At 39.1% G+C, this 24534-nt stretch overlaps 1 protein-coding gene and 1 pseudogene across 1 annotated transcript in view; both read left to right on the top strand.

Annotated features, from left to right (window-relative positions):
• SLC24A3 (solute carrier family 24 member 3) overlaps positions 1-24534 on the top strand; it is a 536687-nt gene that overhangs the window by 70876 nt on the left and 441277 nt on the right. The window contains exon 2 of the mRNA XM_049774331.1: positions 15217-15345. Within this exon, the coding sequence (XP_049630288.1) occupies positions 15217-15345 (129 nt within the window). The remainder of the gene's footprint in view (positions 1-15216; positions 15346-24534) is intronic.
• Positions 10758-10866, top strand: LOC126012851 (uncharacterized; annotated as a pseudogene).

The raw sequence follows: 24534 nt of genomic DNA, 5'->3' as shown, positions 1-24534 counted from the left end.
GACAGGCTTTCTATTTCCCTCGTACATTCTCATTATTAGAATAGTTCAAAACGTAGTTATTTTTCTAACTAAACTCTTCCCTGTTTGTGGTGAGCTTCATGAGGTGAGCTGTAACTTCCAGCTCTTTTCTTTTTTGTGTCTGAAAGTTATTATTGCAAGAATGTCTTTCATTTTTCCCATCAAAAAATGGGGAGAAGAAATGGACACACACTTTGACAAAGAAGAAATACAAATGGCCAAAAGACACATGAAAAAATGCTCCACATCACTAATCATCAGGGAGATGCAAATCAAAACAACTATGAGGTACCACTTCACACTCCAGAGATTGACACACATCACAAAGAATGAGAAGCAGTGTTGGCAGGGATGTGGAGAGAAAGGAACTCTTATCCACTGCTGGTGGGAATGCCGTCTAGTTCAACCTTTATGGAAAGCAATATGGAGATTCCTCCAAAAACTGGAAATCGAGCTCCCATACGATCCAGCTATACCACTCCTAGGAATATACCCTAGGAACATAAAAATACAATACAAAAACCCCTTCCTTACACCTATATTCATTGCAGCACTATTTACCATAGCAAGACTCTGGAAACAGCCAAGATACCCTTCAACAGATGAATGGCTAAAGAAACTGTGGTACATACACACAATGGAATATTATGCAGCTGTCAGGAGAGATGAAGTCATGAAATTTTCCTATACATGGATGTACATGGAATATATTAGGCTAAGTGAAATAAGTCAGAGAGAGAGAGAGAGAGAGAGAGAGAGAGAGCCGCAGAATGGTCTCACTCATCTATGGGTTTTGATTACTGATTTTTATTATTTTATGGAGATGACACTTTTTCATGAGATCTATATTTGAAATTATCTCCATAAAATAAAAAATAGAATAGGTAGCTATTTTCCTCTTAATTGTTAAAATAACACCTTGAAAGATATGTGCATGTTTTATGAAAATATCTTCTAGGGCCCTTAGTTAGTATCCACCTAGAAATGTTTAGCATTTTTGTGGTATGTTTGTGGCAGCTCTCATTTTACAAAGGAGAACTGAATAATTTGACTTTAACGTCAACAGCTAAAACTCTTACTTGCTGGTTCTAGGAAATGGTATTGGGGTTAGGTACATACTTGGATATGCCTGACCCTGGAGTCACGTGACCCCTAAATATTGGGGAAGACCTGGAGATACCCATCATTGCAAGAGCAAGCAGAAAAGTAGCCTCAGGTCTTATCACTGAATTTAGTCCAGATGGCCAAGAATTCCCAGTAGTGCCCCCCAGGTTATCTGAGCTCTCAAAAATGTCTTTGCAAAATAATCAGTGGGTATTTCTGTGGTATAAAAATATTTCATGATATGTATCTATTTCATTTGAAAATAGTATAATGATTTTTGCTGACTTAGATCATGTCTGCCAATCCACTTAACTTAGCCAATGTCACGTGTACTCTGATGGATTCTCTGGACGTGAACGAGAATGAGAAAGGAAGGACTTTCCATATTCTCCTTCAGACCCCTCACCTTCTGTGAGTGATGGTGCCTTTCTGTTCCAGTAGTTACGTTCAGTATGTACTTTAAATATTAAATCACTGTGTAATTTCTAGATGGCATGTGATACAGATAGGAGGGGTCTGATAGTTTTCTTACAGTTTTTAATAAGTCATGTGTTCTCCCTCATTGCACAGCTCTGAGGCAGATAGATGTCTGGTGAACTTGACTGGCCTTTAACTCTACGATAACTCTTTCAATCTGAATTTGAGGAACTTTGTAGGTTGGATCGTTCATGCCGGCAGTATCATATAACAACTGACACAAGTGATTTATCTTCTCCAGGAGGGATTTTGGAAAGAACTGGCAGTGAGTAGGGCTGTCCCTCTTTCCTCCCTTTATGAGTGTGTCTGAAGAGTTAAGTAAGGGGACCTGTCTCTCTCCCCCAACAAAATCCATGACAAGTTACAGAGCCTGGAGCCCCTGAACCCCTATTAGGGTTCAAGTTTGCTCCATGGCTCCTCTCCAGAGCAGTCTTCACTTGAAAATGAATGATGCCAATTCTGGCTTCTCAGATCTGAGAGCTACAATGGGAACACCTGCCCCCGCCCCCCACCTAAGGCAGACACCCAGGATCCTACTAACAAATCTCCCTGAGATTTCTGGAAGTCAGTGTATCAGGTGAGGTGTCCACTTCAGTGGAGCAAGGGACTTGGGTCACTTTGTCCCTTTTGCCTTCCCTGAGTGAAAGGTCTTGTCCATCAGCAGAACTTTCCTTGGGAGTTTCCTTCAAGAAGGGGAGACCAAATACCTAGAAACCAGAAAACGTTGACATTTGGCATGAAAGCTGCTGCTGTGCTTGCCTCAAGAGTAAATGGGGAGGAAGAACTGGATGATGGGTTCAGCCCTGCAGTTTACCAAGTTCTTCTTTGACAGGAGGCATACACAGGATGAGGGAGAATCTTGAGCTGGGGCTATGGTTGCCTTGTAATTGGCCTTTTGGATGTATTTCTCTTCTTTGCCTTTCTCTGAGCTTTGAGTCAGTGGCTCCCAAACCCTTGTTCCTTGTGCCTTTATCTCTCTCTTGGTAGATTTAGGGTGCTTCTTGCCTGTGACCATGAACAATGCGAGAAGCTCTGGTTTGGACTTGAAAATCCTTGTGAAACTCTGTGCTTGACTGTTCCTGAGGCTCTGACAGTCAGGTAGGGAAGGGGTAGGGCTATTTGGAGAGGTGCTGGGGGGAGTATGGAATCGCCCCTATTTGAAGAAGACAGTCTGCTAGCTGTGAACTTATGCAAACTTGACCTCTGACCTTGGGGTGAGGGCTGGGGTGCAGAGAGTGGAGGCAGCTGTGTAAACTGCAGGGTGAAGTATTTATAGCTTCCATGAGCATCGCTAGAGGGTCAGCCTTTAGTCACTGCCTAATGGCTCAGCCTTTAGTGCACTGAGCTTCCTGTTCTCGCTTCAGTGTTGCATTAGGATTTTCCAAACTCAGTTTTCTCATCTGCAGAGGGGGAACAGAGGGCACTTGTCACCCTTGTCCTTTGTCTGTTTCCAAGCAGTGCTTTGCCCCACTCTAGAATTGAGTGAGAAATGCAGCATTCCAGCTGGTAAGGAGGGGTGGATGACTGTGCTCAGAGTCAGCTGAGCTCACATGGCCACTTCCCCAAGCTCCAGATTCCCGGGATGAGGTGGGAACTTGCATACCTGGGCTTTACGGTCACTCTGGGCTGGAGTCCCAGATTAGCCTCTTAACCCCATCAGCAACAATAGAAAGACCTTGGAAACTCTCAGAAGAGCCAGGAGTGAGCAGGTGGAGAAAAGGTACTCAGTCTGGCCAGCATGTGAGAGAGTATGAAGATGGCACCAACAGCAAAACTGTACAGCTGCTGCCATTCCAGGTTTCTGAAGGAGTTAATCCCTTCTTTGGAAAGCAGCCAGGTAGCCCACTTCTTTTTGGCCAGGCCTGGGGTAGTATTTGGAAAGAGCAGAGCCCCATGGGATTTGGGTATACCCAGGAAAATGTGTGTTTGTGCTCTGGTAATTCTCAGAGCTGGGGTCTCATTTGTGTGGTCTGACATCTTTGGGCTTTCTTTCCTAGTCACTGTAAGAAGAGGGGGAGATAGGAGAAGAGAGGGAGAGGAAAGAAACTGATTGAAAGAATGGAGGATAGTGAGGGGCTGAGATGATAGAACAGGCAATAGGCCTTGCACACTGCCAACCTGGGATTAATCTTCAGCATCCCATATAGTCCCCTGAGCACTGTCAGGAATGATTCCTAAGTGTAGAGTCAGGGATAATCCTTGAGCCTGTTTGGGTGTGGCCCTAAAGCACAACAAAACCAACAAAACCACAAACTAAGAATTAGAGGAAAAAGAGGAGCTAGGGAAGAAAAGAGGGATAAAAATAGAGGAGAAAGTGAAGTGAGAAAGGAAAGATGGGAAAGGAAAGACAGGAAAGAGGAAAGAGACAGAGAATGAGGAGAGAGGAGCACGCGCACACACAGAGAGAGAGAGGGAGAGAGAGAGTGAGTGAGTGAGTGAGAGAGCGTGAGAGAGAGAGAGAGAGAGAGAGAGAGAGAGAGAGAGAGAGAGAGAGAGAGAGAGAGAGAGAGAGAGAGAGGCGCGCAGAGAGGGTGAGCAAAAGGCTCTGTAATGGAAACTTGGCACTCGGCCTCCACTCTCTTTCCTTCCTTAGTGCATGTGGCTTGAGTCTTGCCTTGAAAACTTTTTCCTTCTAGCCAGCACCCCACATTATCTCCAGAGCCCTCTCACAGATACTAAGTGTCTCTTTCTTTCTTGGTATATGCAGTCGTCTGTGCTGCTTGGTGGGTGACAGTGACATATGAGCTTGCTGCCTGCTTCATGCCTTCCTACCCTCTCCTCCTACTAATTAGGCCAACGTGCAACTTCCAGATCCTGGCAGATGAGGAGCCAAGAATGTAGTGGACAAGGGCCAAGTGTTTTTGTTGACATTGCTCAAGTGTAGCTTTGCAGAACAGCCTCAGCCCATAAAAGAAATGTCCAAGGAAGCTGTGAGTGAGGAGAGGGCAGTGAAACACCAACTGTGGACACCTCTCAACTCTAGCTTAATCTTCCCTACTGCGCAACCCTGAACCCATATATATATATATATATATATATATATATATATATATATATATATATATATACACATATATATACATATATATATATAACCCTCCCACTGTGACCACTGTGACCAATGGGACCATCCTCTTTAGTTTCCCAGACATCCACACGGAGAACAGCATTGGGAATTGAGTGGTGTTTGGAACCATTTTCCTCAGGGTTCTGTTAGGAAGATGTTCATGCAGTGCCGCTATTTTCATCCTGTGCTGAAAAAGCAACCTTCTGGTCATATGTCCTTTGAGACTGTCTTTACTCCTAACCTATTATAAAGTGTAGGCTAGGTTGTTTTTATTCTTTCTAGGGGTTATTGCCTTTGGGGTTACCAGACTCACTGGTTCAGTGGGCGACCTTGGGCAAGTCTTTAAATCTTTGTATGCTTCAGCTTTGTTATTTGTAAATGGAACTAATAGTTCAAAATAAGACTGCTGTTAGGATGAAAATGTTGAAGAATGGAAAATTCTTCCCACATAATGGACTCTTAATAAATGTAAGCCATAGCAAATAATAAATGGTAGTTGGTGTGGTCTTAGATTAACATTGGACTTAAAAAATCGAAAGGTAAGTTAATGCCAGAACCAACTGCCCCTTCTTTCATCACTGGGAATTTCGTAACGACTAATGAAATAGGGAATATTGTTATCACATTTAATTCTGAGATTGGGAAGATAGTGAATACTAGTGAACACTTTGCTTTTATCCTTCTTATTTTCCCAGACTCGGGCTTCTACATTAATATATCCGTGGTCTAACATATTTTTGTTGAGATAAAAGTTTGTAGATTTTGGAATACAGAGGTGCTGCTTTAATAGTCTCTAATTCCTGAAGATATTGAATCATTATGTTAAAAAATCCTCTAATTTTCTGCTACAATAGCTGGCTTTATTTTTACATCTCTTAATTGGTATCAGCTTTTCTGTTAGAATTACAGAGCCATGGAAACTTGGCCTAAAAAAGAACTTTGGAAGTCATTGGAAAGGACTCTCTTGCCTTTTTGCAAGTCTTTGGAGTCTTCCTGAGTAATAGGATTGCAGTACCGCAAAGCACTTTTCTTCGACCCAGTTTATACAAGAACTAGAATAGGCACTTCTTTCCTTCGTACCAAAACTCTGTCCTGGGAGAACATGTAATCTGGCAGATGCCATTGGTGCCCTCCCCAAAGCATTTTGTTCTCCTTAAACTGGCACTGACTCTTTGCACCTGCATTTCATTATCTAAGGCCTGCTTTTTGGGCACCACAGCCCACCTTGGACACTTATGTGACTAGTTGAAAGTGCCAGAGCATTAATACCCCCTGGAAACATCTCTCAACTAATGGGTGACTGGGAGCAGATGGATAGATACCTACACAGTTTTATACCTGAGGTGTCTGAGATATTTGCCTACTCTGGCCTTCAGATATTTACCAAAGGAAACAGCTATATCCTTTGGCAACTAGCTTGAAAAGCATCCTTTCCCTGCTCTGTCCCATTTCCCAGTTCTCATAGATGGTTCTCATAGTGGTTTTCTGGTTCACCCAAAATCCTGTGAATTTTCTGTATTCAAATTCTTGTCTCAGAAGCTGCTTCTGTGGAACCCACTGTGAGACAAAGGGCATAAATATATCATCTTTATAGATCACTGATGATAATATCAGTGATGGTCACATTTTATGTTGCTTGTTGAATTTAAAGACCACTGATATACTGTTTCTTGGTGAATTTTTGACATTTTGTTCCCAGTTTCTCTCTTTTTTCTTAAAATTCCCCCTTATTGGGGGCTGTGGACAGTATTGGATTTATCTTTTTTTTTTTTATCAGGATTGCATGGGAACATGTATAGTACTGGGGATTCAGTCCTGCAAATCTCACACTCATCCTAGCTGTTTTTTTGAAACTATGGAGCCATCTTTCAGAACCTTTTTTCTAGGGACACCTAGGGGAAACCAGCAAGACCATCAATTTTAGTGCATGTGGCAGCACAGGGTTTTCCAGTCATGACCTCACTCTTCCATAGCTATTGAGTCATCATCTAGGTGCTTGTCTCTATTCTTAATCACATGATACTGAACTATTCAAATGAATTAGATTCTCTAATACCTTACTTTAATCTTGAATTATTTTTAATATTGTCCTCACAGTTTTGGCTACGGATAGATGGGGCTATCATGTATACAAATATATGTATTCATATACAACTGTTTATTCTAGTTGGGCTGACATTCTAATGTTTTTTAATTTTAAATTTTGTTATTAAATGAGGTATTAACTATTGCCTTCCAATACTGTTAATGAGGCATTCATGTGCTTTAGACCACATCCATCACCTTCCTCTCTCAAGTTTCCCAATGCTCCATTCTCTCAACCTTGTTCCTCAAACAAAAATACCCGGTTTTGTGGATCAATTCTCTTGTTGCTTTACCTTTGACTCTTTGTTACTGTCTTGCTATATATCTTTAGGTCCTGTATGTGATAGAGAGCATTCTGCATCTATATTTTTCTGAAGGACTTCACTCAACTTGATATCCTTTAGTTCCATCTACGTTGCTATGAATTACATAGTTTTGTTCTTTCTTAGAACAGCATAGTATTCCAGTGTGTGTATATACTACAATTTCTTGATCCATTCATCAGTAATTGGGCATTTGGGTTTTTTATCATATCTTATATATTGTAGTAAGTGCTGTGATCAACATGGGTTTATCTATATCTTTGGAGTAGATGTCAAGAGGTAGAATGGCAGGACTGTAAAGAAGTTCTATTCCTAAATTTTTTGAGAGATCTTCCTGTAACTTTACATAGAAGCTTAATTAGACAACATTAAAACCAAAAGTGGATGAGGATTCCTCTGCACCACAAAGCCACTAATACTTACACAACTGATAATTCCAGACTTATTGATATATACTATTGTCACTGATGTAAGATAATATTTCAGTGTAGTTTTGTTTTGCATATTCCTAATCATGAGTGATGGTGAACACTTTTTCATAGGCCTATTGACTCTTTGTCTTCTTTGGAGAAGTGCCCGTTCATTTCCTTTCCCTATTTGTGGATGTAGTTATCAGATTTTTTTTTGTTGTTGAGTTTTGTTGAAACTTTATGAACCTCAGATATTAGCTCATTATCTGATACCTTGTGTGCAAACATTTTCTCTCACTCAGTAGAGCATATTTTTTAATTATAGTTTGAGTTTCCTTTGTTGTGTGGGAATTTTTTAATTTGATATGATCCTAATTATTTATTTTTGATTTTTGTTGTATATGTGGTGGTGGTTATCTCTGTGGGCAATGAAGACACTTCTGTGGCCAATTTTCTCTAGGTATCTGCGAATATTTTCAATATATTTTAGGGCTTCTAGCCTAATCTCAAGGTCTTAATTCACTTTGAGTTTACTTTTGTAAATTCTGTGAGATAAGGTTCTAATTTTTGTTTACCCGTGCTATCCAGTTTTTTTAAACCCCATGTGTTAGGTACTATAGATTAACTGTCTATAAATCTAGAGCTTTAGCCCAGGACTTTCAGTTCTGTTCCATTGTTTTGTGGCTCTATATTTCAGTACCATGCAATTTTTTAAATTATAGTTTTGTACTATAGTCCAAATCTGGAACATACAATGCCTCCATCATCTTTATTTCCCCCTTAGAATAATTTTGACTATTTGGGGAAATTTTATAGTACTATACAATTTCTTTAGAGTTTGTTCCAAGTCTTTGAAGAACGTTATTGGAATTTTAATGGGTTTTGTATTGAATCTGTTTAGTACTTCTAATAAGTTTTGCTACTACATGGAGTATCATGATGACAGAAGTTAGTCAGAAAGAAAGACTGACAGAGAAAGGTTTTCATGCGTGGGATAAAATGCAGTGTAGTAGGGGAATAACAAATACCCAAAGGCATATAAAAACAAAGAACATGAGTACCAGTCTTAAGTAGGAAGCTTGCCATTTGGGAGAGGGATAGGACAGAGAAAAACTCTGAGACAGTGGTGGAGGAATTGGTCAAGGGATTGGTGTTAGAACATTATATGCCTGAAATTTAACCATGAATAACTTTATAATTCAAGGTTACTACATTTAAAAGGAAAAAATAGTAATGGATGATTTAAAAAGTACTTTGATTAACTTTGATTCTTCTAATTAATGACAAAGATCATCTTTTATTCCCTGGTATCCTTTTTAATTTCTCTTAGCAGTGACTTATAGTTTTAATGGAATTTATAAAATTTTACTTCCCTTATTTAGTTGAATCTTGGTTATTTGTTATTTTGAGGCATTTATTTTATTTTATTTTATATCATGAACTCTAAACAGAGAAACTTATTCTCTAGAGTTCTTTACTAAACAGATCGCCCAAAATGGGGGAACTAGTGAGTTTGTGCAATTTGGAAAATGAGGACTGATAGGAAGGAAGGAAGGCTGCTGGGAAAGACCCCAAAACAGTCCCTTTTGTGTTTGGTAGGAGGGATTAAGGAATAAGGTTTTCTTTTCCCTCCCCAACAGCAAATTGGCTGGCCCCAAAGGGCAGATGACCAGTTCTGGTACTGGAACCCAGAAGGTGACAGGAAGACTGGATAGGAGAGGAGGCCCCATGGCCCCATTCAAGCTTGGTAGAGGGCATTAGGACTGGAGCCTCCCTGTTCCCCACCCAAGCACAGGCCTCTCTGTCAGTTGTATTAATTATTATAAAGTCTTATAAATTATTATAAAGTCTTATGGTGCATGGATGCATAATGAGGCTTTTCTGGTCCTAGTTCGGTGCCAGCAGCCCCTACAGCCTGAAGGGGTCTGTAGGTATCAGGACGACGAGGAAATGACCCACAGCTGTCATGAAGTTTTGTTTATTTTTGTTTTGTTTTGTTTTTGGACCACACACCGGTGATGCTCAGGGATTAGTCCTGGCTATGCCCTCAGAAATTACTCCTAGTTTGGGGCCCATATGGGAGGCTGGGGGATCGAACCGCAGTCCATCCTAGGCTAGCACCGGCAAGACAGACGCCTTACCACTTGCACTACCACTCTGGCCTCACAGCAGTCATGAAGTTTAGGAGACATCCAGCTTTATTAAGGCCCTAACCGCTATGTGCATATTTCACATGGCTTCTAAGCTAACCAGCTTCTGCTTGCTCCTCTTACCTCTCTCTACTCCTACGTCTTCTTGCTGAATCTCTCTCTCTCTCACTCTTTTTTTTTTGGGGGGGGTAAACTTGGTGGTGCTCAGGGGTTACTCCTGGCTATCTGCTCAGAAATAGCTCCTGGCAGGCATGGGGGACCATATGGGATGCTGGGGTTCGAACCAATCACCTTAGGTCAAACACCGCTGTGTTATCTCTCTGGCCCTTCTCTCACCTCCTCCCTCGCCACTTTAATTACCAACCACAGACCCCTTTCAGATTGGGGAGGGTCTCGCTATCCAGGTAAGATAGGCAGGAAGTTTGGGGAAGGGTAACACCTTTCCACAGGGAACAAAGATTCAACAATTGCCTTCAGGCACTATTTTAAAGGTATTATCGTTTTAATTTATTTTTCTTTTAGTTCATTATTGCATATAGGAATGTCATTTATGTAATCTTGTATCTTACTGTCTTTTTTTTTTTTTTTTTTTTGGTTTTTGGGTCACACCCGGCATTGCTCAGGGTTGCTCGCGGCAGGCACAGGGACCATGTGGGACACCGGGATTGGAACCAACCACCTTTGGTCCTGGATCGGCTGCTTGCAAGGCAAACGGCACTGTGCTATCTCTCCGGGCACTATCTTACTGTCTTGACTTATTTTTTCTGAGTTTTGTGGTGTCTTTTGGTTTTTTCAATATATTTTTTTTCAATATATATTACCATGCTAACCATACATAGTGATCATTTGATTTCTTTTCCAAGTTGGATCTCTTTGGTATCTTTTTCTTTTCTGATTGCTGTGGTGAAGACTTTCAAAATAATATTGAGTAAGAATGATGACAGTGGACATCCTTGCTTTGTGTATGATCTTAGGATAAAGGCTTTCAGTTTTTCACTTTGAGTCTAATATAGGCTGTAAGTTTGTTGCAGATGGCCATTAATATCTTGAGTATGTTCCTCCTGTATCTTTTGGAACTTATTTTGTATAAGGAGTTTAGATCTTCTCAAAAACACTATCAATTGTCTATGGCCATACCACCCTGAACGCGCCTAATCTTGGAAGCTAAGCACGGTCAGGCCTGGTTAGTACTTGGATGGGAGACCACCTGGGAATACCGGGTGCTGTAGGCTTAAAAAGAAAAAAACACTATCAATTGACATAACCATGATTTTTATTTTTCATTTTTTAGGTATGGCATATTGTTATTGATTTGCATTTATTGAATCATTCTTAAATCTCTGGAATTAACCTTATTCAATTAGGCTGCATAATCCTCTTGTTAGAATGCTAGATTCAATTCATTAGATTTTGTTGAAGATCTTTGCATTGATATTCATCAAGGAAATGGTATATAATTTTTTTTTAGTAGTGTTTCTTTTTTATTGGCTTCTTAGAATTGGCTCTATGTAAGTCAATATGGCTTCAATAGAAGCTGTTATGATTCCTGTTTCCTCAATATTTTGGTGATCTTAAAGAATTTTGATATCTTTGAAGTTTTAGTTGAAGTCACCAGTGACTCCCATCTGCACCTGGATTATTTTGGGGGGAATTTTTTATGACTATTATATTTTCCCCTTCAGATCCATCTTCAGGATTTCTGTTTCCTCTTGGTTCAATCTTAGGATTTTGTATACTTCTAAGAATTTATCCATTTCTTCTCAAGAGTATACTCTTGAGCTAGGTATCCTAGTAATTCTTATGATTTTTAAAAAAAATTTCCAAGTCTTCTGTCATATTTTCCCTGTCATCTCTCATCCTATTTTCTCTTTTTTTCAATTTTTTTTGGTTTAGCTAAGAGTCAATCGTTTTACTCTTTCAAAGAATCAGTTTATTGGGTTTGTGTTCTTTGTTTGGTTCACTTGTTCCTGTTTCACCCTAATTTTTATTATTTACTACCCTCTGATTGCTTTGGGTTTCAATTTTTTTTTCTCTTTTCCTAGTTTCTGTAACTGAGAAGTTAGATCACTGATTGAGTCTTTTATTTCTTCCAGACATGTGCTTGAATAGCTACAACCTTCCTTCTTTGTACCATACCACTTTTGCTGTGTCATAGGTTCTGGTTGTTGATGTTTTCATTCTTGTTTGTTTTTATTTCTCCTTTGATTTACTCTTTCACGCAATAGCTATATAACAGTATGTTGTTTAGTTTCCAAGTATTTAATCTTTTTCCCACATTATTTTAGGATTGATTTCTACTTTTGTGGTTTTGCGGTGAGAAGATACTTGGCATGATTTCTACTTTTGTCATTTTATGGGATGTTTTAGTTGTGTGCCAGTATATGATCTATTCTGGAAAATTTCCCATGTTTAGTAGTGAAGAATTTGTATTCATTTATTTGGGGGGGTGGAGTGTCCTGAATATGATGTTCTGTGTATTCTCCCTTTTACAGAATTAACCAAGGAACATCCTGGTCAGTATACATAAGATGCAAATTCTGATTTTTTTCATTAAAATTTATTTTTTTTAACATTTAAAATATAAAATTGAGATTCTGTGTCTTTCTATATTATTAATAATGGTTTCTTTTGCACATAATTCTTGTTTTACTAAAGAAGTTCTCTGTATAAATTGACGTTATATAGGCCATATTGATTTAGGTGTTTTAAGAAATTTTATAAGCCTCCCTTTATCATTCAATAAAATAGGAATGTATATCACAGACCTACTCTAAGTTTATAGTGATTTGATCTTGTCAAAATAAAAATAGTCAGAGTAGACCAGGCCATATTTCTCCTATGTTTACCCTTTCCTGAGTGCTGGTATGAAAATCAAACCCAACATTAAATGTGAATTCATTAGGAAACTGAATAACAATGGAAATGAAGTACTGGGTATACTGTCCATTTCAGAAAGGCAAGTTTGATGTGTCAAAATTCAACCGTTGGGGCTGGAAAGATAGCACAGTGGCATTTGCCTTGCAAGCAGCCGACCCAGGACCAACGTGGTTGGTTTGAATCCCGGTGTCCCATATGTCCCCCGTGCCTGCCAGGAGCTATTTCTGAGCAGATAGCCAGGAGTAACCCCTGAGCGCCACCGGTGTGGCCCAAAAACAAACAAACAAACAAATTCAATTGTTGACCTTTTGTGAAGACCATAGCATTTGAAAATTAGGCCCATATCTTTTATTTACACCCATTTGCTAATCACAGCAACTCTATATACTGAAGAAGTAGTCTTCACCTCAAGCCACATGAAAGAGCCCCTATACATTTAGCTCTAGGATGTCATCTCTTTACCTTTGTCTTGGTCTATCCAGCGTGGACATGCTTTCTGCCACTCATATTTGTTTTAATTTATCTTCTATGACCCTATTTTTCTTTTTATTTGCTTTTCTTTCACGGACCATTCTTCATGTCTCTTACTCTATTTGCTCTCTGAAGGAATGTTGATTTCCTCAAGATTTCTTCTTTCATTTCTTGTTTGTTTCCTTTCTAGGAAGCTAACAATTCAAGTCTCACATCCTTCTCTCTATGTGAATAACTGTCCTGATTCTCTCTTTAGCATCTCACTCCCCTGAGACATCCCCATAAAAATAGTGTTCTTGCTTTCAGACCATTCAAATTGAATTTATCTTCAACAGGATGTATTGCATTTTCATCCTAATGCAATGCCTCTTCTCCTGGCACTTTTATCCCTTGGTCTTCTCACTAGAGGCATCACCCACAGACTATAATCAATCTGACTTGCATTTGGAGGTCTTCCCCTCCACCCCCACCTCATTTGCTTTTTCACATTCTGTTTATTTAAATATTTCTATGTGGCATTTACTGGCCCAGGTTCTGGGAATGTTAAACATGTATCTTAGCTTGGGAAAGCCTCATTCCCTGCAGCAGATCCGATCCTAAATAAATGTTGAATTGCAAGTGATTTATTTTGGGAGATAGTCATAGAAAAATTATTAGGAGAGATATTGGTGGTTGGAGTTTATTGGACCAATCTTACTCTGTCCATCTCTTCCCAAACTTGTGTCTTATGAGGCTGTGTTTGTAGCTTAGAATTAGCCTTAAGGGTATAATTAACACCTTGAAAAAATTGAGTAATGGCTACAAGCCAGGACTTCCTACCCAAAGAAGTTGTTTTTAAACATCTCTCAGCTTATAATTGGAAATGGAATTAAATCAGGGAATTTAGCAACCAATAAAGTGTGCTTTATTGCTTTATTTATTTATTAAAATGTAAACAACTGGAGTACAGTTTTTTTTAATAATAATATCTTTATTTAAGCAGCATAGTTACAGATTTGTTTGTAATTGGGTTTCAGTCATAAAAAGTACATCCCACTCACCAGTACAGCCTTCCTGCCACCAGTGCTTCCCATCTCCCTCTTCTCCAATCACTTGCCTGTCTTTGAGACAGGCCTTCTATTTCTCTCACTCACTATCATTATCATGATAGTTGTTATTATAGTTATTTCTTTAACTGTGCTCACCATTCTTTGTGGTAAGGCTGGTCCTTCTGACCCTTATCTCTATTGTCTCTGGGTATTATTACCATACTGTCTTTTAGTTTTCTTAAATCCTACAGATGAGTGAGACTATTCTGTGTCTATCTCACTTTCTTTGACTCATTTCATTCAGCATGTCCATCTGTATATAGGAAAATTTCATGACTGCATTTTCCTGACAGCTGCATAGTATTCCATTGTGTAGATGTACCACAGTTTCTTTAGCCATTCATCTATTGCCAGGCATCTGGGTTGCTTCCAGATTCTGGCTATTGTAAATAGCACTGCAATGAACATAGCCATGAAGAGGGCATTTTGTATTGTGTTTTTGGTTTCCTAGGGTATATAACTAGAAATGGTATTGCTGGATCATATGGGAACTCAATTTCCAGTTTTTTGAGGAATATCTATATTGTTTTTTAGAAAGGCTGGACTAGATAGCATTCTCACCAGCAGTGAATTAGAGTTTTTTTCTCCCCACATCCCTGCAGCACTAATAGTTCTTATTCTTTGTGATGTGTGCCAGTCTTTGTGGGGTAGGATGGTACTGGAGTACAATCTTAGGAAAACTCTGGAATTTAGTTATAACACATGCCTACCAAGCTAACCTACATGGTTCTCTGAGAGACCACTTCCTATCAGACATTCAAAGAGAACTGCCTCTTTGGGTTCAGTTGGATCTAGGTGGGGGGAGGTAGGTAAATTATTAGCTGGGTGATGCTGTAGTCAGAACTACAATTGACTATTGAGTAACACAGGTTTGGGTACAGATCCCTCTATATTCAGTTATCTACATATGTAGATTTAGGATCTTCACATTCAACCAGCCAGCTGTGGTTGGTGAGACCTTGGACAAAATCCACACATAAATGGATCCACACAGTTCATCCCTGTGTTACTCTAGTGTACATTGGTGAGTCATAGGGGAATGAGGAAGAACTGAGAATATGATGTCTTATTGAGGTACTTGGCACCCAGCACTGGTAATCACTAACTTTGCCCCTTGTGATGTGTGGTTATTATTTTTCTTCCTAGAACTTCACTTAACGGACCTCTTCGGGAAAAACCGACGGTGGATGGTGGGGAGGAGGTTACTGCAGGTGAACGATACTCTGACTTCAGAAGATACAGGGCTCTGGAGCAACAAGAACTGCACAGAACCAGGTAGGTAATGGCATCTCCTGAACTCTGAGCAATAGTCTCTCTTTTCTCTATCTACAGTTGAATAAGTGCTGGATGCCATGGTTTCTTTTTGTTTTGTTTTGTTTTGTTTTGCTCTTTGATTCCTGATAAAGAGTTATTTCAAGGGCATTTAGGGCATGGATTTAAAAAAAACATAAAGTGAGATACCAAGGACATTCAGGTTTACTTTTACTTCTGTGTCATTTTCCTAGGAGAGTTAGGGACAGGTAAGTCAACATCAGTAACACTCCGATTTCATTCCATTACTTGTGCAGGCAAGTGGTAAATTGGATCAGAAGCAGGAAGACTGCAAATGTTTTATTACACATCTTATCTTTGATTCCTGAATTCCTTTCTGGCTTCTTTTAAACCAGAATCTTTGTTTCTTTCACAGTAAAGACATAGGAGCTTTCACAGTAAAGACATAGGAGCTTCTCAATCTTCTCCAGATTCCCGTCTCTGTCATTGATATTGCTGTAAGAAGTGAATATTCATTTGTCAGTCATCGCTATTTTTTATTGTATACATATTTCCTGAGAAAAATATGGAACACAATATATTTGTATTGTAGATTCAAAGAGAAAGTAAACACAAATGGAATCAAGGAGACTAAGGATCAATAATATCTAACTTGATAGTGCCAGGTGTCCAACGTAACAATACATTTTAGGAAGATGAGTGAGATTCCTCTTAATTTAGACTAAGAATCAGCTTACTTATTGCAGAAATAGCCAAATAGTAAGTACTTTAGGCTCTGTGTTTAGCATATAATATTAAGACAATTTTTTTTACAACCATTTAAAACTTAAAAGCCATTCTTAGCTCTCAGGTTGTATAAAGACAAGCTATGGGCTGAAAAGTTTTGGTCAGAGTTGTATTTGATCTTAGATTTCTCCACAAAGGAGGCCCTTTTCCTTTTGTCTGGTGAGAAACTTCAGCCTTATAGATGCCCCCTTTAATGTTATAGCAGTTAGACACCATGTTGAGTTCACATCTAAAAGCCTATCTTTATGTTTGGTTCATCCTTGAAGGAGATCAACAGCTTCCAATGGATTCCAAAGAACATTAAACCTTTGAATTCAGGCATTTTGTAATGTATGTCTGCTTATGTGTGTGAATCTTGATGGCTAACTCTCAAGCAGAGCTTCAAAGAATTAAAAATAGATTCACTGCTTCACTCCACAAATAAATCAGAATCAACTCGCATAAAGTATATGTCTTCAGCTAGAGATTTTAAAGGTTACTGTGGTTGTTAGTCATAATCATAAGGAAGGTTAATAAAGTACATGGACAGATAATTGGGCTAGAGTTAAAAATAGATGTACAGATTCAAGTGCCACAGGGGGAACAGAGCCACATATAATTGGAGAAATATGTATTTATGAAGGATGGCCAGATGGTGGGAATGATTGGTAAGCACCATGTATTGGTCCAGTTTTATAGTCATATTGTTTAATACCTTTCTGTCGCTAATAGTTAGGTGACTATAATGTTAGAAGAAAGTATTAAAGAACTCAAACATCATCTTTGGTATGGCAAAGAGAGTTAGATTAATGCCAGAGTCCATTCTGTGGCCTGGGGTTTGGTTTCCCATGGGGCCAATAGTACTAGAGAGTGGCAATTTCCTGTTTTAGAGGTTCTGTTTTGGGAGCAGTGGTGCTAACTCTCTGTGAGTGGCATTATTTGCTGTATCAAGAAATGTCTGACTCAAAGTGACAGGAATAGATGAATAAAAGCCATTAGAAGAAAGGAAATGACTCAGCTTTTAGGTGGAAAAGAGTATTTCTAAGGTGTTTAAAAGAAAATAAGCTTGGCATGTGACAATCTTAATGAGGATAGCCAGAAGGGACATTATTGCTTTCACATTAGATTTGGCATCTGGGGTCCTTAGTTCAGAATTGATGTTATAGTGAAGGTGCTTGTACTGTTTGAATGTAGTAGTGTCTCCTTTGCAATGTCTTCACTTAATTGTAAGGGCAAGGGAGTGAGATGAAATTTCTAAAGAAATAGGCTTCTTCCTGTTTATGATGATGCCCGCAAAATGTAATGTAGACACTAAGAAAGTGCACAAGGATTCTCTGTGCCACACACTAAAGTTATTAGTTGGGATGCCAGTGTGAGCTGTGATCATGTGAGTAATGCTGCCAGGATCACAAGCCAGAGGGAATTGATTATTGTCACGGTGCAGCTAGTGCTGCTTGTATTATCATAAGTTTTCTCTGAATGGAGAAGCTCTTTTCTGAATTTCTGTATTTATAAGTCCTTAAAGGAAGTAGATGACGAACTAGGACAGTGGTCGGCAACCTTTTTTTTTTTTTTTCAACTGAGCCAAATCTCGCCAAAACCACGATTGAAATTTATTTTGAGAGCCACACAGGGTGCTCACTGACAGAGGCTAGGAGCAGAGTCCTGACTCCTGGAGCGGCTGCCTGGCACACAGAAGAGCCAAATTAAAAGTGTAAAGAGCCACATGTGGCTCGCGAGCTGCATGTTGCCGACCACTGAACTAGGAGATGGAATAGTTCTTTTCTGGTTGCTTCTTAGGGACTGGTGTGCTTCCCACATGTCCTCTTTCTCACCTATAAAAGTTGATTGTGTACTAGGTGGTGCAACTAACTTATTCCCTCTGTCCTTTCCTTAACATAAATCCAATAATAACAAGAAATTAAAAAAAAAAAACACTTAGAAAAACTTCCACTCCAAGGTAGCTCCACTCCACTTCCCTTAATGACTCCTTTGTGTTTAAAAAAAAATCTGTCATAGCTTACCCTAGGTTTTTTACCCTCTACCTCAGTCCATCTCTCCCTTTTCTCTACTCTTCTACCTCCACTACACTCCATTTTTCATTTCTTACTCCCTTTTCCTCTTCTTCTCTTAGAGGACCCAGGAATCTTGAGCACCAGCCTATGAAAGACAGGATGCAGCGGACCCCCTCAGCTGAGGTAGCAAACTGTAATTGGTATATAGCTCAGTCTTTGTAGGATAGTTACCTCTTTGTACACTTTGAATGTTTTAGAAAATAACATTTTTCCCTTGCTGGTCAAAGACACGGTGGTGATGGAAATGTGCAAATTTTACCCCCAGAACTGAGTGAAAAAGACTGTGACCTCCAGGCTCCAAGTTTTCTGTAATTATTCAGCCCTCAGTGGATTTTTAAGCTTGTTTTCTTAGCCTGACACTGCCGATTCATTTCATCTGGAGCCTGGAAACATTGTTTTTTTGGCAAATAACACTTGAAACTGTTTACTCAGATGACCTATTAAGAGAAATTTAACTTTGAATAAATTTGATCCACAGAAAATTAAGTTAGCTAAATGTAATATTGAGGGTGGTAGACAACTGTAGCAGAAATGAATTCCTGGTAATATTTACTTGTACACTTTGCCGAATTTTATTTATATACTTTGTAGCCTGTCTCCCAAAAAAAAATGTATCTTTTGGGTTTTTAGGTCTTTGATATTTTAAGGAAATGAGCCTTTCCTCAGAGTGCCTCTTTCAAATAAACTTTGGAAGAAGTGAGCTCTTTAAAATGAGAGACTTGGCATGAGACATGCTCTGAAATCTCTAGATTTTTCCTTTGATAAAAGGTTCCATCTCTCTCTGTTTGACTTGGATTTAAGGTCCCTGAAGATGGGAATGTCAACTTGGGCCTGTGGCCCAGAAGAGGATGGCAGGACCCTGACTAAAAGGGGTGTGCCAGAAATGCTTACTGGATCAGGTGTTTACTGGAATGGGGGAACCCCAAACCGAGAATGGAATGTGAATTCTAATGGATGGGGAAAGTGAAAGGTCCAAGGGAGAGAAGCAACATGGGGTGAGTTTAAGTGAGCATCTGATGGATGTCTGAGACCTGACAATCAGAACAGACTGAAAGGTGGAACAGTTCATGAACCAAATGTTGGGATCCTACTATTTTGAGTTAACCTATATAGCATCACTGTGGGCTGGGTTAAAATCATAGGTTTGAGCATCGCCAATTTGCAAAACATGAAGGTTCTGTGTGTCTAGATTTTTATTCCCCCAATCCAAGATTCGGAGTGGATAAACAGTTTTCCCAAGTCATAAGACTTATCAGAAATAGTAGGACTACACAAATGCCACGTGTACTCACTTTAAATAAAAACGCTAGTAGTTGTGTTGATCAAGAGTAGTCCATCTAAAAAAGAATTTAAAAAAAAAAGAGTAGTCCATCTAATACAAGTATACTGGAAACTACAGAAGGGGAAACAACAAAATGAAATTAATGTTTTTATACCATATCTAACAAATATAGCCAGAATATTAGACATGACAAATTTTAATTATTTCATTTTATCAAAGAACTTAAACACAGGTAAATGGCTTTTTGGAAGAGGGGTATATATTTGTTTTGCTTCGGGGCCATATCTGGTGGTACGAAGGACTTATTCCTGGCTCTGAAGTCAGTTCAGAAGTTGGTACCAGGGATCCAGCCAGAGTTGGCCATGTGCAAGACAAATTCTTTATGCTATTTCTGCACCTTGATTGATATTTTTGTGTATCTGTGTGTGTTGTCTAAAATCTATTGTTTATTTTACCTGCTCAAATAATGCTCTGCAGTTGTAATTTTCATAGAGTTTCATGATTCAAATAATAGCTGTTGACATTCTTAAATGGTAAAGTTAGAAATTCCTTATGATAAATGAGGGAGATGTGGTATGTATGCTGGGAACAGAGGTGGAGGGAGGACAGCACTGGTGGTGGGAATGCCCCTCATTCATTGTCACTATGTGCCTCAAATATTACTGTGAAAGAATATTAATTCACTTTGACCACAATAAAAATTAAAAAAATTTTCTTATGATTGGCTTTTTAATTGCACAGAATTAATTCCTGAATTAGATAGGATTACAGGAGCTGCAAAAACAGATAAGCCCTTCACTTTTGAGGGGGGTTTCAGCCACATCCGATGACACTCAGGGGTTACCCCTGGCTATGCGCTCAGAAATTGCTCCTGGCTTGGGAGACCATCTGGGACACCAGGGGATCAAACTGTCTTTCGTCCTAGGCTAGCTCGTGCAAGGCAGACACCTTACGGCTTGCACTACTGCTCCAGCCCCAACTTCTTCACTTTTATGTAAAGGTGTTTATTCCACACACTTACCAGTTTGTGACTGACCTTAGAAGGAAGGCCCTTCGACTATCGAGTCTCCTTTCATTTTGGCACATTTCATCCTTACATTAAGTTTCTGAGACTACTGGTCTTCTCTGCTTTAAGAGGAAAGTGAACTTATTTGTAAAATATATACAAGAAGATTGTATAGTAATAATATCTAGAGACAATAGAGATGAGGGTTAGGAGGACCAGTTCATGGTAGGAAGCTTGCCACAAAGAAAGGGGGAGTGCAGTGAGGGCAGAGAATGGACTACCAAGACAGTGACATTGAAAATGACCACTTGGGCAAGAACTGGGTGCTGAAAGGAGGCAAAGTGATAGGTATGATATCCCTTTAGGAACATTATTGTAAACTGTAGTGTCTGAAAGGAAGGGAGAGAGAAATTGAGAGAGAGATAGAGAGACAGACAGAGACAGAGAGAAAAGAAAAGGTCTTCCCTGGGTATTGTACAATGTTTGGCTAAAACTTAATCATAAACAACTTTGTAACTGTGAAAAAAAATCCTCTATTGCCTTATTAATAATCTTATAACTACAGTGTTTATATAAAGTAATTAAGAAAAGGAAGATCTTGTAACTACAGTGTTTAGATAAAGTAATTAAGAAAAAGAAGGAAGTGAACAGAGGTTTTAAAGCATCCAGGTTTTATGAGCTAGACCCTCAGACGGAAGCCTGGGTCACGTGTCTTTAGCAAAATTATCTGGAAGAAGAAAAAGCAGGTTTGGTCATCAGCTAGCTGGTCTCTGCCAAATTATCTCTCCAAAACTAGTTTTATTAAAAAATTTTAGTAACAATTTACTATCACAATTTTTAATGATTTTCTTGTTACAAAAGCAATATATTCCCAACTATCGTAAAATCATAACCCAAACTTTGGTCTCCCTGCATGACTACTGGTTTAATCTTCATGATTCTCAAGATGATACAATTTGATTTTTTTATTTTAATCTTAAGGGGGTCATACGTCAGTGCAGAAATCCTACTCATCTCTTCTCTTTAAATGCAATATCCTTGAGAAAGATAAAGACTGATTCTTGATAAAATCATCTGGAGAACTGTGAAAGAGCATGAGCTCTGGGGAGTAAATCCTAAATTCCATTTCCATCACTTTTTTTTGAGTCATAACCAGCTGTATTCAGGGCTTACTCCCACCTCTGTGCTCAGGGATCACTTCTGCTAAGCTGAGGGACCATTTATGATGCTGGGAATCTAGGTCAGATGTATGTAAGGCAAATGCCTTACCCAGTACCATCATTTTAACCTGTAGTGTCACATGAATGTCCTAAATTCTTTAGACCCATTTCCACCATTTGTAAAGTGAATTATAGGGTGTCCCCTTGACAGATTTGTGGCAATTATTTTAATGAAATAAACTTCCACTAAATAGAATGGGTGAACCTCAGTCATGCTACATGCTTCATTAATAGTAGCAACATTGTCCTGATGGCTGGAAATAGAATTAAGGGCAGACTGCTGGTCATTATTTATAGGGACATTGCCGTTCTGTGACTCATTTGAACTTTGTTGAAAACTTTGTGAAGACAGCTTTTTGGATGGGTAGGTTATTTAGTATAGTTCAACAATAAGCCAATATTCTTACAGCTGGAAAAGATGCAAAGGTGTTAACTGGGAGTTCTTCTCATTAATGCCATTTTTACTCTGTAGACCAGTGACACTACAAAAAGGGAACACAGGTTTTTCTACATCACACCAACAAAGAATTTAAAAGCTTCATAATCTGGGAGCCAAAGAACAGTGGCTAGTCAGTTCTTGAACCTTTTAGGACTTCTTATTTTTACTAAGGAATCTTAAAAACCCTATTTTTAAAAACACTCCTAATAGCCTGACCCAGTGAATTCCTGGAATTTTCCTAAAACATAGGTAAAGGATGCTAAGCTCTGCTCTTAGTTGCTTTTGTTGGCTTATTTGCAAAGCACTTTAGACTTTCAAAACCATTTTCATTTCCATTAGCTCATCAGAATATGTTTAGCCCTTGAAAGTAAAATATCTTAAGGTCAGGAATGGAGTGTATCATGATGTCCATAGGGAAGACGAGTTAGACTGACACTAGGGTGTAAGTTAAAAGAACAGAACTCATGGTTAAAAATGTAGACAGAAGCTTAGGCAATATTGGTGCCAAATCTTTTCCCTCTAAAATAGTGTTCAGCAAATCAGGACACTTCAATCTATGTCTTTTGGATATAAAGTTTTATTGGAACACACATCCATACACATCATTTATGTGTCATCTGTAGCTGCTTTGTATAGTGAAAGTGGATGTGATACCCTAGCAGAGACCAGAGTATATGCAAAGTCTGAATAACAATTTCTGGGTCTATTGAGGTCTGAGTCGGGACCTATAGGCAGAGGAATATATGTTACTTCCAAACCCTTTTGGAGTGTTTTTTTTTTTTTTTTTTGGTGCATTCAACTGTGAGGGTACCTGACTTATCCCATCAGAGATGAGAGAGGGTTTTCTAATCAAGCTCAGTGACTGGAGTTAGGCATCAGTAGCCTGAAATCTCTCTGATGATCCCAGGGTACAGTCATGGAGGAGACCATTGCCAGATAACCCTACTGGTTTCTGGCTAACTCTGGAATATCAGGTGTTAGAATCTGGTGGAGGTGCTGCATTCCAGTCACACTTTCCTACATATCATCAAAACAAAACAAAAAAACCAAATACACACTAACAGCAAAAAAAGCAAGCAGGCAATAAGTGAGTGGCAAATTTAAGGCAGACTTAAACCACTTGTCCTTTTGTTGGCTTATTTATTATAATTTTCTCAAGTCACATGGGAATTGATTTTTAGTCTTCATTTTGGAAGATGCTGAGTTTTATTTCTAGATCTTTATTTCTAGATTTTTCCTTAGAAACACCAGGATGCTCTGTTGCTCCGGCCTTGAAATTCTGTAGATTATCTGAGCCTCTCTTGGATTGCACCTAAAAATGCTTAGACGACCAGGTGGTGCCAGGTATTGAGCAGGAGTAGGCTGCATATAAGGCTTTAATTCTTGTACTATCTCTCTGGCTTTCTGTGTTTTTCATGCATACACACAGCACATATCTTCATTTAATTATATAAGCATATATAATATGTACATAGCATATATAATATGTACATAGCATACACACACACATATATATATATACTAGGACCTTATTAGTCTTATCAGTGGAGCTAATTTTGCCTTCTAACTAATGTTTGCTTGCCTTTCTCACCTTCTCCTTTATATTGGCCCTCATCCCTGAGAAGACCAGACTGTCAAAGGAAGGGACACAAACTATCATCTGTCTTGAGCATGATAGCAGCTCCTGGAGATGCTAAACAGCTTTTCCTCAAGCACTTTCCTCACCAATACACTCCCAGGCCAGAACTCTGGAAGCTTTAGAGTTGGATGGGCCTAGGTTGGGGTGGCTTAGCCTCTCTTTCAGACTTTTATGATTGCTTCCTTAAACCTTCACTCTGAGAAACAATTGGGGTTAGAGTTTATTTGAATTAGTACTCTGACTGGTTTTTTGACAACAAGCTATTGTCTCCTTCAAGCTATGAACTCTCTGAGGCCAGTGGGACCACTGTATTCTAGACTGTATATACTGGGTTGGGCCTCTTCTTTGCCAATAACAGGGCTACATAGGCATAGAAATTAATGGATATTTGGGGCCAGGCGGTGGCGCTAGAGGTAAGGTGCCTGCCTTGCCTGTGCTAGCCTTGGACGGACCGTGGTTCGATCCCTTGGCATCCCATATGGTCCCCCAAGCCAGGAGCAACTTCTGAGCGCATAGCCAGGAGTAACCCCTGAGCCTCACCGGGTGTGGCCCAAAAACAAAAACAAAAACAAAAAAAAAGAAATTAATGGATATTTGAATGATCATATTGGTGTTTTTGATATTTATTTAATGAATTATTTGCTTGAAAAATTTTCTTTTTGATTTTGGTGTTTGGCCACACCTGGTGATGCTCAAGGATTACTCTGTCTATGCTCTTCGAAATTATAACTGGTGGTGCTCTGAGGACCATATAGTATGTCGGAGA

This window comes from Suncus etruscus, chromosome 6 (genome assembly GCF_024139225.1).
Source record: "Suncus etruscus isolate mSunEtr1 chromosome 6, mSunEtr1.pri.cur, whole genome shotgun sequence".
Lineage (NCBI taxonomy): Eukaryota > Metazoa > Chordata > Mammalia > Eulipotyphla > Soricidae > Suncus > Suncus etruscus.
This window is presented reverse-complemented; position numbering and strand designations above follow the sequence as displayed.